The 19,688-nt window shown below is 38.1% G+C and overlaps 1 protein-coding gene across 1 annotated transcript in view; it reads right to left on the bottom strand.

The window, feature by feature from the left end:
• The window catches only part of TMEM131 (transmembrane protein 131), a 93,055-nt gene that overhangs the window by 10,115 nt on the left and 63,252 nt on the right, over positions 1-19,688 (bottom strand). Inside the window, exons 20-33 of the mRNA XM_048961251.1 lie at positions 15,756-15,908; positions 15,530-15,605; positions 15,311-15,428; positions 13,609-13,747; positions 13,401-13,510; positions 12,960-13,026; positions 11,881-12,032; positions 11,121-11,263; positions 9,857-10,043; positions 8,868-9,053; positions 5,833-5,991; positions 4,703-5,301; positions 585-760; positions 81-208 (exon numbers count right to left, since the gene is read on the bottom strand). Of these exons, the coding sequence (XP_048817208.1) occupies positions 81-208; positions 585-760; positions 4,703-5,301; positions 5,833-5,991; positions 8,868-9,053; positions 9,857-10,043; positions 11,121-11,263; positions 11,881-12,032; positions 12,960-13,026; positions 13,401-13,510; positions 13,609-13,747; positions 15,311-15,428; positions 15,530-15,605; positions 15,756-15,908 (2,393 nt within the window). The remainder of the gene's footprint in view (positions 1-80; positions 209-584; positions 761-4,702; positions 5,302-5,832; positions 5,992-8,867; positions 9,054-9,856; positions 10,044-11,120; positions 11,264-11,880; positions 12,033-12,959; positions 13,027-13,400; positions 13,511-13,608; positions 13,748-15,310; positions 15,429-15,529; positions 15,606-15,755; positions 15,909-19,688) is intronic.

The following is a 19,688-nucleotide window of genomic DNA, read 5'->3' as shown; positions in this document are numbered from 1 at the left end:
GTCATTATCCAGTCTGGCAGCCATAAACAGTAGAATAAATGGATGGTTATCGATCCATCTTCCTGCTTTGTCGTGCTTACCTGCTTTTCACATCTACAGGGATTTCTTTCTTGATACTTGTTAGCAGTTTTTTACTTTTCTGTTTTATTTGCACCATTTCATTTTCCGGTTTTTCCTGTGTAACTTTTCCTTTTTGTTTTTCAGGTTCCTATAAAAGACATTATAATAGGACGCCTGTATTGATCAAATATGTATGTGTTTTCTTCAGCAGATAGAACAGGCTAGGAGCACACACAGAGAATACTACTACAGCTCTGCTGACAACTGATAGCTCGTTCCAACCACAGTCACTGAAACACTTTCAGTCCTGAGAGGACATGATTCAAGCATGCTGACACTGCTCTTTTGTAAAAGAGGAAACACAGTAGTGAAAGCAAGGAAAGGGGATTTTTATAATTAACCTTGTTCCACTGCTAGCTATTGCAGGATATGAAAGTAGGGGAAAAAGAGACCCCATTCCTAAATGTCATGCTCCTCTAACACGCGATCCACCACAGAGCCTCCTTTTATTAGCAATGCTGTACCTCTTTGAGAAGTGGTTCTGTATCTGGGTTAGAGGTTTCAGTTGTGGTTGAAGAACTGTCATCATCTGCCAAGGAATCCTTCAGTTCATCTTCCTGTTGCTTCCCTTTTCCTCTTCTGTCCTTTTCTTCCCGTTTCTTTTGTGGCTTTACCTTTCGCTGAAGTGCCTTCCCTTTCCCTGAGGAGATAAGAACATTTCAGATTCCCATCAGCAGTGCTCTGTGATAGGCTCGTTTGCTTCATTTGAGAGGCTAACCCACATGATAAAACCTCTGAAGTTTGCCTGCTATGCTCCTAAGGCTCTAATTCCATTGCCTCTCTGCAGACGTGGGTACCTGGTCGCACAGAGTGCTTCTCTGCTACGTTCCTGGTGTTTCTTTTGAACACCTTATAATTCAAATTGACTGTGCCACCACATAACAGTACATTTACACATGGACTTCAGAAATTGGAACAAGCTTTATCATTCTAACAGAGGAAGAACTGAAAGACTTAGCATCCTTCCCAGTTCAAACACAAAGCAAAGGCTAAGAATAAGACTAGAGCAGATGAGAAAAATCACTATACTACGGTTAGTTTGGCAATGATGTGTGCATATCTCTCTCTAGAAATCTCACACCCAAATATAGCAACTTTCCTCAACATATTTTACTTTTTCAAAGTACACTGTATATTAAGAGCCATGGCTAAGCTGACTAAAATTATTTAGCTTGACATACTTAAGTGTTACTGCATCTCAACGTACGAAAATCATGCACTGAACACTCCAGGGATTGTTTAATCACCTTTCTTGAAGCAATCCACATACCAATAAATAGTGCTAGTCAATCAATCATGTTTTTCTTACGTTTTCTACAGGCTAACAAATGGAGCAGAGAATGAACTCAAAATGCAGAGGCTTAAGAACCTTCAAAACAAAGCCAGAGGTCCTGGGCTTGCAAAATAGAAGACTATAAAGCAGACATCTGGGGAAAATAACAGTTATTGAGAAAAGTATTAATACAGAGAAGCTGCGTGCACACGTGGAGTCAACATCATCTCACCACTGCCTCTTGCTGTGTTATACAAGATAAATGCATTCAAAGTACTCTGATTGTGCCTTTTGGTAGACATGCTTTATCAGAAAATCTTCCTGAGATACTATGACTCAGACTAAGTATCTTCCTTAACACACCACACAGTGCCTGCCCTCCTGCTTCCAGAATGGATTTTGTATGCTCAAAGCTAAACTGTGTTGAGTAAGTGAAATCAAAAACCAGGATTTGTACCAGCTCACATCAGAATTCATTTTGGTAGAAAAACAACGATGGCTGTCCTGTTTAATTTGACAATTTGTCCCTCAGGGAAAGTTTGTACCAAAACACACATTTGACTCCAGTATTTTGGTAAATAGCAGATACGCATTGAAGGGCAGCGTCTTCACATTTTGCTTCTTTCAGATGTTTTCAGTAACAATAAGAAAAACACTGCAGATTGTTTTTAACGTGAATGCAAACGCAAGCATAAACACAAGTAGCTCTGTACATAAATTTTCTAGGGGTCAGCCTCACGCTTATTGGGGCATTCTATTTTTGCCTCAGAAAGCCTCATGCCAATATTCACACCACCTTTAGTCTACATTCAGAACTGCTGAACAGCTTAATGCTCACCGTTAGAAAATTTTCTCTAAAATCATAGAATCCTTAGTGGTGGAAGAGACCTTTAAAGGCCATCTAGTCCAACTCCCCTGCAATGAACAGGGACACCTACAGGTAGATCAACCTGCTCAGAGTCCCATCTAGCTTGACCTTGGATGTCTCCAGGGACACCATCCACCACCTCTGTGGGCAGCCTGTGCCAACACCTCACGATCCCCACTGTAAAAGACTTTAACATGCTGTCCTAAAACACAAATATAACTCAAAGCAGCTGTTCAACACAGCTCTAATGTAGCCTCTGCAGTACTCTGCTAAGAACTAAGCTTTAAGAACACAAAACAAGAAGACTAAGAGCTGAGATCCGGCAGAAGACATTCTGACATAGAATTTTAATTCAGAAGCTACTGTTCTTGCAAGTGTCTGCAAAGAGCTCTAGCTGTTTATAAAGACAAAGATCAGTGTGCATGTGCAGATCTGGATAGATAACTGAACTTCCTCTTAAGGTTTACATTTTAAAGAGTGTGAATGAAAATGGGCAAGTTTTACTTGATTTGCTGACCTTTTGAGCAAGTAGCAAGTTTTAGCAGGATCCCCAAAACTCGGGGCTTCAGTCTCCCATTTCAAAGCCCAAATGCAACTACACATCCATTCTCAAGTATTTAAGACTTTACTGCTCATTACTAAATACCGTGAAATTCTGTTGTTCTATATGATCATGCAGATGTTTCATGATTTGCTTACCTTCCACCTTTTTCTTAACTTAATTTCTAATAAACAAATCCCTATCAGTACTGTTTTTGTACAACATCACAGGGGAAAATGAAAATTCATTTAGAAATAAACACATCAAGATTAAATTCTTAACAACAAAAGTAGGATGTAACTGAGGTTGTGAATACAAAAAGCATGGTAAGAAGCTCCCAGACTCACAGCATCATCGACATTGGAAGGGACTTCTGAAGTTCAAGTCCAACCACTGCTACAGTAGGTTCCCTACAGCAAATCACAGGAAAGGCAGAAGTGGGTCTTAAATATCTCCAAAAAAGGAGACTCCTCTCTGGGCAGACTGTTCCAGTGCTCTGTCACCCTTACAGAAAAGAATTTTTTCCTCACGTTCACATGGAACTTTTATAGTCCAGTTTGTGCTCATTGCCTCCTGTCCTGTTGTCCAGCATCACTGGAAAAAACCCAATGCCATCCTCTCGACACCTGCCCATTAGGTATCTGTGATAGTTGATAAGATCCCCTCTCAGTCTTCTCTTCTCCAGGCTGAACAGCCCCAGGTCTCTCAGCCTTTCTTCACAAAGAACATGCTCCAGGCCCCTCATCTTCTTTGCAGCCTTCCACTGGATTCTCTAGAAGTTCCCTGTATTTCTTGAACTGAGGAGCCCAGAACGGGACACAGTACTTCAGATGTGGCCTCACTAGGGGAGAGCAAAGGAAAAGGATTGCTTCCCCCAACCTGTTGACCACGTTCTTTCTAATGCACCCAGGATATCACTGACCTTGGCCACAAGGACACATTGCTGGCTCATGGCCAACCTACTGCCCACCAGGACACCCAGGTCCTTCTCTAGGGAGCTCCTTTCCAGCAGGTCAGTGCCTAACCTGTACTGCTATATGCAGCTATTCCTCCCCAGGTGCAAGGCTCTGCACTTGACTTTGCCAAACCTCATCAGATTCCTCTCTGCCCAACTCTGCAGCCTGTCCAGGTCTCATTGAATGGCAGCACAGCCTTCAGGTGTGTCAGCCAATCCTCCCAGCTTTGTATCATCAGCAAGTTCTACTCCAAAAGGAGTTTATGCTAACGGAAATAAACGACATAACGAATGTATCTAACGTGTGAAACTCATTTAAAGCATTAATCAAATGAAAAGATGCATAAGAAATTCAAACTCAACTCCAACCTCACACAAAGATGAAGATAACTTATACTAATTTGCTGACCACCTGACATCAGGTATTTTCTAAAATAACTGCGAGCATAGGTATGAAGAATTCCATTCCGAAACAATACCACAGTGGTTTACCAATACCACAGGGATTTTCCTTTACCCCATCTGTTTTCCCCCTTCTTCCCCTCTCAGATTTCATTATATACTAGGACAACTTCCCTTCCTCAGCCCCCAGCTCCAAGTCCAAAAGACTTGTGAAGAGTGAATGATGTTAATCCAAAGGCAAAAGAGTTGCAATCAAAATAATTCTTTGGAAAGTAAGAAGTCTAAATATTCAGATTCCAAAGCTTTTGCAGGAAGAATCATAACTGAGCACTGCAGGAAATTTCACTGCTATAAAATAGACAAAGAATACATTCAAGATGCAGGCAGATACAGAAGAGTAGGGAACAGCTGAGAAGCTACCACCTTCCATGCTATGAAAACATGACCTTTACAGCTGATTAGATCTTCTTCTGTGGCTTACATAATGAATCATCCTTTTTTTTTTTTTTTTTCCAAAAAAAAAAAAAAGCAGAATCTTATTACCTTTGTTTTTTGCTAGTGGAGATGGGGGTTGCTCTGTAAACACATCTGGGGAAGGGGCTTCTGGGTGGTCAAAGTCTTTTTCCATAGTTTCTATGAGTCCAGTGAGATCTGAATCCTCTGAGCTGTGCCTCCTGCTGCTGGCACACTCGGCATGAGGCGGGCTGAGAAGCGGTAGCTGTGGCAAAGCACTTTCAGTCTGTTGCTCTTGCTGCTGGGACCCAGATCCTGGGGGTTGCTGGAGGGGCTGCTCTGCCAAAGCCGTTGTCTGCTGCTGTGTCGGCTGCTGGTTCTGCCTTGTGCCCTTGGCTCTTTTGCTTGCGGCATGCGTCTGAGCTGTGGCACCTGAATCCAAGGTAAAGGGGCCTGCTCTGTTCACTGACTGCACGGAAGTTGCTTGTGCTGAAGTCCTATTACTAGGCATGTTTGAACTGTTTTTAGATTTGATGTTTTCAACATCAGGTGCATTTCTATTGCTGTGAAGGTGTGCTGTTGCACTGCATTGTTTATGATTCCCTGCACTGGATCGTGAAGACGAACTGCCTGCTCCATAGATCCCTCTGGAAGGACCATGATTAGAATCTGATCCAAGCGCGTTCAAGCTGGAAGAACAAGAAGTGTTTAAATGTACTTCACAATGTTTTAGTTCTTCTCCATGAATAAAAAGAATCACTATGTCCAAAAGAAACTTTTAATTATACCTTTCTTGGCATATAAACAACAAAAATGCCTAAAACTTCTTTGACAAGCTTTTACCATTCCCTGTTCACTTGCTCACTGTACACGTAAGCAAAAATGGTTAAAATGACAGTCAACGTATATGTTGAGGGGAAAAGAGAAGTCTTGTTTATTTTTTAACTTAAGACCAAAGGGAAAACTTTTGGCCTGCTATTTTTCTGCAGTCTATACTTAACCTTCTAGAGCATTAACAGAAAACCAAGCAGGATTTGTTTTGACAGAATATTCTTCACAACCACAAAATCTGTTTTTTGTAGCCCATTATCTCTCAATCCATGGAAGAATCTCTATTCATTCACCTGTTCTAAAGAGTCTATTTCTTTCTAACTGGTCTTATAACTAAAAGGGGGGGGGGGGGGGAAGGGAGAGGAAAGCAAACCCAAACCCATACATACTTTCCATCAGACGAAATTCCAACTATTCTCCTGAGATCAAGTGGCCTTCCCATATCGAAGGGTGGGCCTGAGGCCTCGAAAGACAAGCGTCTTCTAAATGGCTCCCAGATTCCTTGAGCTTCTAGATAAGCTGTTCCGATTACTAAGAGAAAGAGTACACTGCACAGAAGAGAGGCACTCAGTTAAGTATTGCTACATTTTGAGCATTTTAAGGCTTATGAATTTAATCAAGCATGACAAAAAGTTCGTATCTTATACAGAAAAGCTGAAAACTGCATCCAACTCACATTTCTGTCTAACAAACATAAAATACCTAGATCTAACATAACATACACAGCAATAAAACTGAAAAGCAAAGTTGAGATGTAGGTCTGGCCCCAAGTCCCCCATTTCAATCCAAATGAAAAATTTAAGATTGAACTGAAATACTAAAATGGCATCCAGAAGGTCACCAGCTCTCATGGATTTGGTACAATTCCACATGAAAAGCAAAGATCCTCCACAGCAAATTGTGCTGCAGTTCAGAGAACTAAAATGAAGGAGCGCTATTTCAAGTTTTACAATTGCATCTGCAGTGGTGTTTAGGAGCTCTTCACTTACATAACGCACTGCAGTGAACTGTATTTCTGATGAAGCAATTAAATCACTGCAGAGACATTCAGCACAGCGCAACAGATCTCATCTTCTAATGGTAGGAAATTTCAAGGGGGAGGAGACAGCACTGATGACTAAAGACTGCCTTGCCTATTACCCTAGGAATATTTGTGCAAAATTAACTTTGCATTAGCAAATTCAGCTTCTGTTTTCCTCCCAGATCCAACCAGTGGTTTTTGTAAGCCAAATGTTAAGAAAAAGGACATCCATTCACAGAAAGTGATGAGATACTTGGTGAATTCGAGCTGTCTAGAAGAATTTGATATAGATATCATCTTTTATGTTTTAACTGTCAGCAAAAATTCAAGCAGCTCTGGAGATCAACCCAGCTGATTTTAGCTGCTTATCAGTAGCTTTTCCCATCCCAGGGATTAAAATGGATAGCAGATACATAACCATACAGCAGAGTGCAGGCAAAATAAATTTCATCTGAGGTACTAACAAGCAACAGAAAAATTAAAGAAATAGAACAAGCTTACACAAACTCCTAGCCAAAAGACCACCACCTGCCTTGGACACTATGCCCGCAGATATACAGCTACTTTGGGGATGAGAAGAATGAGGTGTCACCATCAGCACTAGGAATTACATTAGCAGTATCTGAAAATATCATAACGCTGATACCAACACAATTACTGCATCTCTATAGCACTCTACAAACTCAAGATAGGGCACAGAGCTTTGGTGCCACAGGTGTGACACAGGAGTGAGTGCAACAAATGGTCAGTCACCTCGAGGGCTTCTCCTCTGCCACCCTCAGGAGAAGAACCTTACTGCTTTTACCAAAGCAAACTTTGTTGTTTTGATAAATGAGTATCAGCTTTGAAATTAAAAAGTAAACAAGCATGACAAAACCACAGAATAAATCTCTTTTTTTTTTTTTTTTTTTTTTTTTAATAAAATGCTCATTCTTGGTGGGGTGGTGGTAGGAACAGTGCTGGTCCACTTTATGTTTGTCCACACAAACTAGGGACTACTTTGTGACTATACAGAAGTGCGTTGGTGGCAACAAGCAAAACTCCATATTAGCATATGCTGAAAGATAGAGGATGTGTGCCTGTTCCTTGGAGTATGAGGTGGTCACATTAGGACTCCTCTAATTTGCTACTGAGAAGTGTTTTCGACTTGTAGGAAAAAAAGTGAAAGGATTAGCATTTGGTTTTGTGAAGTCTGATTAACAAATACAGTACACATAAAGTTACCCAGGCAAACTACACGTGAGCTGAGAAATGTTATTCACTCTGCCAACAGACAGAGCAGAAATTAAGTTTGTGCATTTCTAGCAGATATATAGAAGAAACACAAAATAAGATCAAAATATTGCGTTCATGTCGAAGTCCCATGGAACCAAAGAAAAAGAAGCACACTTCTCTATTTCTTTTATCAATCCCTAAACAAGGAAAGACTAAACACTTACACAATGCAGTACAGCAAAATCAACAAGTTAGCATCTAAATATGAAAAAAAGATGCAAGGCTTCATTTGCTACTAATGTAGTGGGATAATACTTCAGATTTGCAGCACAGAGAAAGACCACTTTTTCCATAACAGACATCAACAGCAGCAATCCATCTCACCCTCCAATACAGGATTCAGGCCACCACCAAAAGTAAAACACCCGTCGTTACTGATTAAGTTTCTACCCTATTGTTTTCTCAAGATAAATGTAGTGGGGAAAAGCATCTTACATCCAAGGAAATGAGCAGGGAAGCACTGTTTATAATCTCAGGTTTCAAAAAATACAGATAGATCTATACCTAGGTTAGACTAGGAAAACACAATGGAACTCTCAACTCAAATTTCAACCAGTCACTTTGAGGGAAAAAACCAGCACCAGTATACTCCTACATAACCTCAGAGTGCTCAGCGTAGCAGACAATGCCCTTCAGGTTCTCAGAAATTCCATTATTAGTATCACCAGTTTTCTGCCGCATACAAGTGGCAGCAAGTTAAATTCATCTAAGGCACCTGCTAAGCTCATTGAGTCACTGCCTGATATCTTTCTAAAGCACAGCACTGCAGAAGGATGCTTCAACCTCTACAGGAATTCACTGCTAACAGTGCTCTAATACATAATTCGATTCAAGTCTGGCTTAATCAGTTGTCAAAAATCCACATATTATCACAGCTAACAGGATCTTGCCTAACAGCCCCAAGCGATAAACATATTCTGTTCTCATTTAAAGCAGAAAGTCAGTACTCCTCAGCCTAAAGCTGTTCACATTAAATCCCCGACAGCTTTTATTAATTGTTCTCCTTTTGCCACATCACATACTACTCTAAACATAGCATGTATTGAATACACATGCCTTTTTTCTATAATCTATATTTAAGTAAAGGTACCTCACACACATACTGATAAGAAAAGAAATACACATTACCTCATTATTCCTGAGGTAAGGATGTACAGTGCCAATTCCCAGTTGGGCCTGGGCAACGCTTCTGCACATGTTGCTAGCATATGATATGGAAGGGATGCATTCAAGATAAATATGAATTCAGAGCCTCCTGCTGTGATGAGTTTTAATTCACGAATTACTCTGGAAGCAGTGAAATCTGGTGTAAACCTGAAAACAAAGTATGTATATATACACATACAGACACACACACACAAAACCCAACAGCAGCTATACCTAAGCAATGAAACTGATCATTTAAGTGAGCTACATTTAAATGAAAATGCCATGCTTTTTGAAAACATCACTACATTTGTCTCATCACAAACTGAGATCGTTGCAACTGAACGTTGCAACAATGCTAGTGAAGTTTCACTGCCTGCAGTATCTTGGACAACCTCTTGCATAACAGTAGCATCTTCTGAACTGTTTAGATACTGTATTCCAAATACCTGAGTTTAAACCAAGCAGCGTCAAAGAATAATCTTTGTTGCAAAGATGTTTTACAATAAAAATGAGCAGAATTAACCTACTGTTGTCATTAAAGCAACAGGCAAAATATTCAAGACTGAAATGCTGTGCTTTACGATTTTAATCCTTACATCAAGGGCTTTTCAGCATGTACTGCAATGCAGCAAAAATATACGTAAATCTAGATCTCATGTGCATTCATAACCCAAATGAAGGAAATGGATAAAAAGCTGTGTTGTAGCAACTCATTAAATTGCATTTACTGGACAGTAACAAATATAACACTACAGTCAGTCACAGAGACTTAAAGTTTTTTAGAGAACAAGTAATGCCTGCAAGAAGAGAGAGGTTTTATACTTTAAGCTGTATTAAAAAAACCCTCAAAGCTTAATTAAGAACCCTCAGAATTCAACCAATATTCACCACCTTTGAAAATACAATTATGTATACCAAATTCCTGATGTACAGCTCCATTCAGATAAAAGAAAAAAAACAACACTTACAATATGACTATGTCTTTAGAGGCATTGACACTTAGTGCAAACTCTTGACAGTTAACTACTTTAAATCCATATCCTTCACATGTATAGCCACTGATTTCCATAGTTTTCACGTTAATCTGCAGCTGCCCTGTGTTTTCCACTTTAAACGTTCTTCTGAGCGTGAAATTTGGTTCTTTGTATTTCATTTCTGAAAACAGATGAAAGTAATTAGTGCTGTGCTAAAATGATGTTCTTCACTACGCACACCTACAGCAGAAGGGAGTTCTTTCAGTTTCACATCAGGAAAAAGAACTGGCAAGGCCACAGAAACCTTGCATAACCTGCAGGAACAGGTTTCTGCTGTCAGACTGTTGTATGTTTGCACAGCTCCAGAGTACTCCAACTCTTCAGGGAAAGAGATGAAAAGCCCAAAGTCTGACAGCCTAATAAAAAGCACCTCAGCTGTAAGTTCTGTGATGCACTGCTTAGTGTAGAGGTATTCAGTGACAAGTCCCAGCACTTGCAGCATGAAAGGTTATCTTTTTCTACCTTAAAGGTAAAATCGATTGCTAAGCTACATTAGCCAAAAAAACCTCACCATAATGCTAAATCACAATGTGTAGAGAGGTAATGATTAAGCTTTACTTGAAATTTTCTTACTCGTTCCTCAAAAAAAGAAAAAAATCTCAGATAGTAATTAATACAGTACATATGGAAATCTGCTAATCAGTAATGCAGATTTTTATAGCAGGTAAAAACTAAGCTGCTTTTGCCAGATCTTTTAGAAATACAAATACTGTCTGGCCCTTCTCCCAGAAGCAAGCCTGGGGGTATGGAGCAGAAAGCCTCCGACCCCAGAACAGAATTTGCCTGCACTTACTTTTCAAAGAGCATACCCTTTGTTTTTCCCTGCTGGCCACATGCAGATTTTGAGCGTCAGGGGAAAAAAGAAAACAAAACTACAAAACAGATAGAAACCATGATGCCTTTTTTCCTAACATTCATGAATTATATTTAATTCCAATATTCTGCTCAAATTTTCACCTCTAACATCTTGAATTCTATTGGACAAGGAACTTCCTTTCCTAACTTTCATATTAAAATTTAAAAGATCAAATATATTATTTTTCTGCCTAAATTAATAAGCAATGTTAATATACTTAAAGGAAAAAACCTCTGACACACTAGAATAGGGAAAAAAAGTTTCCACGCATACATGTTTTAAGTTGTACATTTAAAACGTGTTTCATTTTCTCTTCAGCACAGCAGTTCACAAAGTACTCACTTTCTGAACAGTCTTTTAATAGTGCTTCCGTGATTTTAAAGCGTAAAGAACTTCCAAGACCAGGAGGTTTGCCTGCAACCTTCAAGCTCTCGGTTGTTCCCTGTCCTTGTACCATTATGGCATCTATTACAGTCAAATTATTTCTGTATTAAAAAAGTAAAAGAGAGATAGTTGGAAATATTCATGAAAGGATTTTGCAGTTCATTGTTCCTGCAAGCTTCTCTACAGAATATGAAGTGACATCCCAGCCCAGACAATTCCTCACAGTACAGAAAGAAGTAGTGTCAGTTGTCATAAACAGAATTCTTGCAAGCCTAAAGCCTAAGAAAGCACAACAGAGCATGCAAGTAATAAGGATGAATTAGTTATAGTTTATATTTCATCATCATTTTAAAGTATCACATGATAGAAAAAGTAAATATTTATGCAAACAGAGTTCTTCACCAGCAAGATTGAAATAGCAGCTTTATCTTGTAAATGGTACCTGCAACTAGATACCCTGCCTCCAAAGTAGTACAGTGTGTGTTTAAGGAAATAAGTCTGAATATACAAATTATATTTTTATATTAGTAAATACGTACTGAATTCAGCTGAGCTACTGTAAAACAGATTTACCCTAAAAGTAATTGTGGTTTCTTCTCACACATGATTCTGTAATTACCCTTATAAAAGTGAGCTCCTGACAGACAGCAAGCATAACCATACATGTAAATAAAGATATACCAGAAATTCAAACTCATTTCAGAAATATCCACCATACCTGATAACAATTAATGATGAAACAGTTTTGTTAAGAACTGGAGTGAATTTTACTTTGACCGACTTTCTTTCCCCAGGTTTTAACATTAGGCTTAGAACTGAATGACGAGCCAGGCCTTTTGTAAGTCCGACAGGGCTCTGCAGAGGCTGGACCTTAACAGAGCAAGGAAAACAAAGTAATACTTTCATAGAACATATGTTCAGGTAGAAAACTGCTTGCATTCTATAAAAGCTTCTTACAAGAACAAATTAACAGCATGTTTCGTTGAGTTGTTTTAGTCAGAAATAGACTTCTAGCACAATAAATTCCCTATAAGTCAATCACCTGACAAGCAGAAGAAACAGCATGACAGCACAAAGCTAAGCTATACACACGTGGATTCATAAAGCTCTAACACAAAAAGGAGTTCTGAAGTTTTTAAATGTGTATTTTTAACACTAACCTAACAGTAAGCCACTATGCAGCATTTTTATTTATTTATTTATTTTACCACTACAGAAACATGTTTGAGAATACTGTTTTCAAGAGTAAAGAAGGAAAAGGGGAGGAAAAAAAACAGACAAAATAGAAGGCCTATTGAAAAAAGTATATTTCGCCTAGTTTCCCTTTAGATGCAATGTAAGCATGAGATTGCTAATCTATAACTAATTGTAAATGGAGGAGAAGTGCATATATATTGGATGAGAAATGGAAGTGATCAGAATGTCACATGCTCTGAAAACATGCACAATTAAGCCTGTACACAAAACATAAGAAACAAAAAGGTATAAAATAAAGAACAAAGCAATAGAAAATTCAGTACTTTGCTAACTTTAGAGCTACAAACCACAACACTGATAAAGCAATCCCTGGTATCAGTAAGAGAATGAATAAAAATGTGTCAATACAGTTTTTCTGCAACTTCTGCATTTGTATTAACATAAGTATATAGTGAAAATTAAAATGCAACTGTTACATTCAAAATACTTTCCTACTTTCTTAAGATTATCCAGCAGATGTATCATATTTTTTAATACATGCATGACTGAACTCTTCTTAAACACTAAAACTGCATCTAAAGAATACAATGGAATACTTACACAATTTCTGAAGACCTGGAATTCTAGAGTCCTCAGGTTGAAATCCGTTGGCTTACTCAAATTAAACCTGAAACAAACACACAATTTCTTTTTCTTCCCCCGTTCATGAAGAAAACAACCTACTTGTGCTTATTACAGACATTAGCACAAATCAAGGACTTATGGAAGGACTCAAACAACACACAGCTGACAGAATTGCTTGGCTTTCCTTATTTTTTTTTTTCTTATTACTTCAAGTTAAGGGGAAATTGTAAACATTTTTAACTCAGCATAAATTCAGTTGTATGTTCAATGCAAACCACTTTAGATTCAATGCCCAGCTGGGCTGATTCAAGTTCTAGAAATGGACAACAATAAGCAGCAAAAAGCTGTGTGCAATTTTTGTAAAGTGCATTTTGCTGGAGAGTGAAAATGCCCTATGTACTCCAAAACAATACTTACCGTTCTAGCATTTTATCAGCAAACATGGATGGGTTAGAGTACAGGGCTACAGGAATGAACTGAACATACACAGGAACATCAGCTGGATTTTCTAGAAAAATTTCTTCTTCCTAATCAGAAACACAATGTTTGCAAAGTTTACATTTGGTTAATTGTAACTAGAAGAAGCCATTAAAACAAAAATTGAGGCTATCAACAAATAACTCACTGATGAACTGTTAGTATTGGTGAGTGGGAAGCTCAGCTGGCGTGGGGAGCTAAGTATGGAAGGCCAGGCCATTTCTGCGGTAACTGTCAACCGAACATCCTTCTGAAGATCTGTGTCCACTTCAAATATTGCATTCAGCCTGTAAAAAATAGTTATAAAACTTACTTTATAGGAGTAAAGTGGCAAAAGCCCGGACAAAAACAATCCTGGAAAATGCAGAGTGCTTAGAAGCACCCTGAAAACAGCATTAGGGTATAGCAACAACTATCAACAGCATAGTTGAGAAGATGCACATTATGTTTATTTAAACACCACTACCACCTCAGAGATCTGCCCATATCTGCCACTAATAGAAAATGCAACAGAAACCCCCAAAACTTGCTCTAGGAGGCCAACTGAAAAATTCAAAAAGATGTTCACTACTTAAACACTGTCATCAACATCCATTCATCCATTCTAAATTCTATTAGACTGTAAAGATAGGGTGACCATAAGATACAACAGGACTTGGAGAAACAGCAGAGAAAAATGTGGAAACAACGGAGTATGTGCCTATACTCACAATAACAAACCTAAATGAAATCTGAAATCAGGTCACATTACTTTTTCCATAACTGAATGAAGTTCTTCGTTATTAACCAAACTGCACAACAGACGATTCCTTGGTTACTCCATGAGCTCTCCATAAGCTGAAACATGACTAGCTACTGAGTTCTCCAGTCAGCAAAGGAAAACAAATGTCAAGCTTAAAACCTGGAGAAGTATTTTGGAGAGAATCTAAATCTAAATATCCAAGTCAGAATCTATTCAGAAGGAGCAGGTTCTCCTTTGCCAAGTGCTATCTTGGCTAGCTAGTTGATTTTAAAAAGCATCAGACATTCCCCAGTTCTGCTGTTTAGTCAGAATTAGTTTTTAATGGTGTTTACTGTCTTACTGCAGATGACAGAATATTCTCGTAGAAAATTCAGTTTACAACAAATTTATTCAAGAGTTGTTTAAAAAACAAATCAGTGTTATAACAATGAAGCTACTTAGAATTATTTTGTCTTTCTGTAAATATGCAAATTTTTAAAAAAATCAGCATGCATGCTATCACCACAAAAGACATCACTTACTGTTAAAGCAAACATCTCTTGAAGCTTAATCAGTTTATGTATGTGAAAACGGATGTTTGAAAAGGTATGCAAAAGCCTCCAAATATTAGATAGCAATGATCAATCACTTACTAGTTAGCATTACCCAAGGAGAAGTATCAGACAACTAGATTATTAACTGAAATACAATAAATTCAGAATAGCAGCAGAAAACCTTATGAAAACCTAGAGGGGTGTTAAGCTTACTACTTTAGAAGAGATTAAACAGGGATGCTGTGTACAATATAACTTGCTTTAGAAAAGATTTGCAGAACAGAGACTGTCCTTGCTCTTGCCACTGTTTATGAACTGCAGTACACTCCAGTCAACAGTAATTACTAAGGCTGTGATTGACTTGAAGAAGTTGTTATTTAGTGGCAGTATTTTTAACTTTTTCAATTTTCTCTTTCAAGCTTTTGCAGAGAACACCAACTGGCTGTTTTTTGTTCTCTCTCAAAAAGCACTCCAACATATTTAAAAAAAAATACCTCTGTATTTTATAATACCACATGTAACAGAATTACCCAGTGATTTATGGGCTGAGGAAGTAAAAGGCATAGAACACTTACCTATGGCTTGAGTTCTCTTTTATTTCTGTCCACGCTTTGAACAAGTTCTCGTGCAAATCCCAGTCAGAATCCCACATATCTTCTTGCATTGCTAGGCTGTGCTGAACTTTAGATTCCGCTTTAAAAAACATAATATATTTTTAAACCCGATGTGTAAAATCACTGCTTAAGGGGAAAACAATTATTTGTAATTTTCATTAACAAGAGATATTTACTTACATTTAGATAGAAAAGGCAGTCCTACGTAACAGTGATCCCCACATTGTAAACCAGGATCAAAATAAATATTTGCAATCTGCAAAACAGTAAGAGCAGACCAAATAAGAAATTGCACAGTAAACTCGATGACTGAAGAAAGAAGGAAGATTTCTGATGACCACACTCATATATGCAACACACAAAAGGGGAAGAATATGACAACTTGTAGAAGTAGGCAAAAACAAACCTTTGACTTCTTTCCTGACTCCAGCTCTTCTTTATTACTTCTCAGTCTCTTATAATAAAACCTTACATCTTCAGACAGGGAACGTATGTGCTGTATTTTCACTTTCTGAGAGAAGGAGTTCATAATGTTCAGGCTCTGGTGAACTACTTTCCCCTTAGGAAAAATAAAAGGGTGGAAAATGGTGCATTTATTATTATGCATTTTCCCCAGCATATGTATTTATTTTCTTACGCAGACTGGCAAAAATGCTACAGCAGAGTTGAGATATTAAACTGAGATTTTAACAATGTTCTCTTTTTTTTTTTTAAACACTTCGGGGTAGGTTTCCATGAATATGATTTCTTCCTCTATCTGTTTCCAAACATGGTTTGTCTCTCTTTCAAAAGAAACACGCTTTAAGGTTGTTGGAGAGCTAGGACGTTTCTGTTTAGTCACATGATGTTTTAAGAGAGGCAGGGGAGGAAAGGCAAGAGAAAGCCTTGGTGTTATCAGGGCCCAGATACAAAAAGACAATCGTTTTGTAACGAATTCAGAAAATAGTCACAACTGTTTAGAAATTATCTTAAAGGAGCACTTGAGTGAAGCTGCAGATTATCAACACACCAGGTGACAGAGAACATTTTACAGAATGTTATACAGAAGCATAACCTTCCCTTCCCCTCCCTGTGAAATGAAGGCACCAAGCTATCAAACTACCTTGAAAAAATTATGATGAAAAAACTAAGTTAAAAAGACAAGTGTGCTTCCCCCTCCCCCCATCATACCTTTACATTTGGTCTTTTAGGTAGAAAACATACAGTTTTAACTGTGTCACAACCAGAAAGGTTGCAGTACTCAAAGCTCTCCCTCTACCCCCAACCCCCTTTTAAAGCTCACTCCAGTTTGATCTTGCTTATAAAGCAATGATTCTGCAGGCATGCCTTTCACCTTATCTCAACAGCCAGGCCTGATAAGGATATGGCAAACAATAAATGAAAAGAAGAAGTGAAAGGCTAGACAGGATTGGTGACAAGATTTCAGACCTATATAAGAGATAAATGCAGGCAAATTTAAATGCCAAGAACTATCTTTTAACAAAGAGGTTTTAATGTTCCCCTTAAATCAATACTTCCTTTAAAAAAAAAAAAAAAAATCAGAAGTGGAGAGATTAACTTTGCAGACTCAAAATTTAACTACAGCCTTGGGAAACAGTCACTTAGCAAAACAGTCTCAATAGAACCAACTGCAGAGGGAAAGAAACTGCAAGAGTAATTCTGTAAATAGTACAGTACTGTTAAACTGAACAGGAAGTAGAAATGATCATGTGTGCTTCACCTACAGAAAGCTGAGTAACCAACCTTCACCACTGGGCAAGATGAAGGTTCAGTAAACTCTGCAGAACAAACGAAAAGGATTTTAGTAAGTTCCCTATGTAGCTTTAAAATATTGAAGAGCAGGTAAGACTACCACGTATTAATAAAAAAAGATTTTTAAAAAACTTGCTAAAGAGACGTTTAGCATAGTTTCTCAGAAAAGCTTTATTTGGGACAGAAAGTTAGGACAGGTGGCACTGTAAGCTAACAGTGCAATTACACAAGTACAAGTCAGCACAGAAAAGATGCTTATGTCAAGTCAGTGATCATCAGAAGGCCTGTATGCACCATTCGTGTATTGCAGACAGATTTTTACAGTATACCAGCAATGAGACTTAGGTGCAAATACATTAAAATTACAGGCAGCACTGGGAACTGGGCAGCTGCAGGAGAATTACACCCTAGGTATGAAATGAAAAACAAGTGTTACTAAAATTGTAGTGCCTAGTTATTCCTGGATTTTATAGCTGTCAGATTTCTCTACTGCAAACTGGAACAAGAAGAACTAATGCTATTTTAGGCTTATTCTCTGAAGTTATGGAGGCATTACTGAACAACTAGATGCAAGAAGATCATGAAGTCAGTAATCACAAGTTTAGTTTGAAAGTAAACCAAGAAAAAAGAAAAGCCAGTCTGCTTTCAGTGTTCTCAAATATCAAAAGAGGTAAGTGTTCAACGAACAGAAGTAGCTGCTAAGGCCAACTGCTCTAAGAAGAATGAGGTTTGAACACAAGGCAATCTAAAATTCTGTCTAAAGTGATAATGCTCTCCAAATTCATACTCCCAAATAAAATTCAGTAGCTCAAAAGTCCCCTGAATTAAAGTGTGAAAAAAATTACCTGAGAAGAACATGATGCCACTAAAAGCTACAGCAGTCTCAGGTTGAAAGAAAATGGACAGCAATGATACTACCTCTTAGAAGCTGAGAAATGCAGGTACTAAAGAACAAATAACATCTTCCAAAACAAAACAAAACCCGAACAAAATAAAGTCAAGGTGATGAAGAATACAGGACTATATCCAGGTGCACCCAGAAGCTTAGATATTGGTCAGAAGAATTGTTAATTTTTTAAAACTTGCTCCATTATGGCCCAAAATTTAACAAATGGAGGTATTATTGAGGTATTCAAGAGGGACGATGACCTTGACAGGGTATAGGAGATATAAACTAGGATACAGAACATAAATTGCTTCATATTTAAGCGAAAGAAAAGGAAACAAACCATTAAGTTTTTGTTTATTGAAGACTTATGGAGCAGTATATGGATGAAGCTAAAAGATAAAAGTAGTCAGTGCAATAAATATCCTGATAATGGTAAAGCTGTATAGTAAAATAGGAAACAGATCCTAAAGATAGAAAATAACAAATGAACCAGCAATTTCAAAAGATCAATATGGCATACAGATTGACCTGTGCACCTTGAGTAAGGAAAATAGTCTGAACTCAATAATAGCCAAGTTAAGATAATGAATTTAGGATCTAGTAAGAAGTTTGTTTTAAAGGCTTAAGCCTCCCTGTTTGAAAAGGCAAAGCAGGTAGAGAGGAAGATGGTCTGTATATGGTCATTGATCCACAACACGTTAAGACTAGACAGGACAGATAAGGAAACAAAATCATTTCCACCAACACACATAACCTGAGGCATCCTCTCTGAAGATAATTAAGACCTCTAACGAATGCGGTAGAACTTCACTCAGGTGACGTGGTACATTTGTGATTACTCACTAAGAAAAGAGAATGCTACACATGGAAGATTACAGAATGGGACATACACAATATGTAAAGCTGGAGAAAACAAGAAAATATCTTTTTGTTGGGTTTTAACTATCAACAAGCCACAGCACATACACTGCTCCACATCAATGTCAAGTGCTAAAAAAAAGGGGTGGGAGCTAATTAATCTTAATAAAGACCAAGGACAGTGCTCATATGGGATAAATGGTTACGAAGTTACAAGGAATAATTGTGGACTGAAAAATGCAGGAATATTTGCAGCTATTGTAATTACAGTCTTGGAGTAACTTTCTAGCAGGAAGAAGGAAGAGTCATCATCATCAGATAAAACAAACAGTAATAATGAAATAGAAATAAAATAATGTAAAAATGCTCAGGGCCCCAAAGAGATTAAAAAAAAAAAAGTGGCCAGAAGAAATCTAGACCCTTATCCCACTAAGAGAAGTTGGAAAAAAAACATGGCTATGAAGTACAATACTGTGACAGAGTGGTTACACAGAAAGCAGCTCTGAACTATTGTGTCTAAGCTAAACTAAGCATGAAACAGAACATGTTCACATAGACAAGTCATATAAGTGACAAGAGATGCCTGCCAAGTAAGCATCAAGCCAGGCATTGCTTCAAGTATTTGTACAGCATAGATGCACCCAGTCTGTTCAGGAAGGTGCTTTTTATAAGACACTGATGGCAAACCAACCTGCAAAAAACAACCCACCAGTGACAGCTTTCTGGAAGGCATTACAAAGACAATTTAGATGTACAAACCACTCAGATCCAGAACACCCATCTCTAGGAGGGACACTATTTTGTTATTCTTGACACACTCTCAAGTCAAGTATTTCTTAA

This window comes from Lagopus muta, chromosome 1, assembly GCF_023343835.1.
Source record: "Lagopus muta isolate bLagMut1 chromosome 1, bLagMut1 primary, whole genome shotgun sequence".
Taxonomy (NCBI): domain Eukaryota; kingdom Metazoa; phylum Chordata; class Aves; order Galliformes; family Phasianidae; genus Lagopus; species Lagopus muta.
This window is presented reverse-complemented; position numbering and strand designations above follow the sequence as displayed.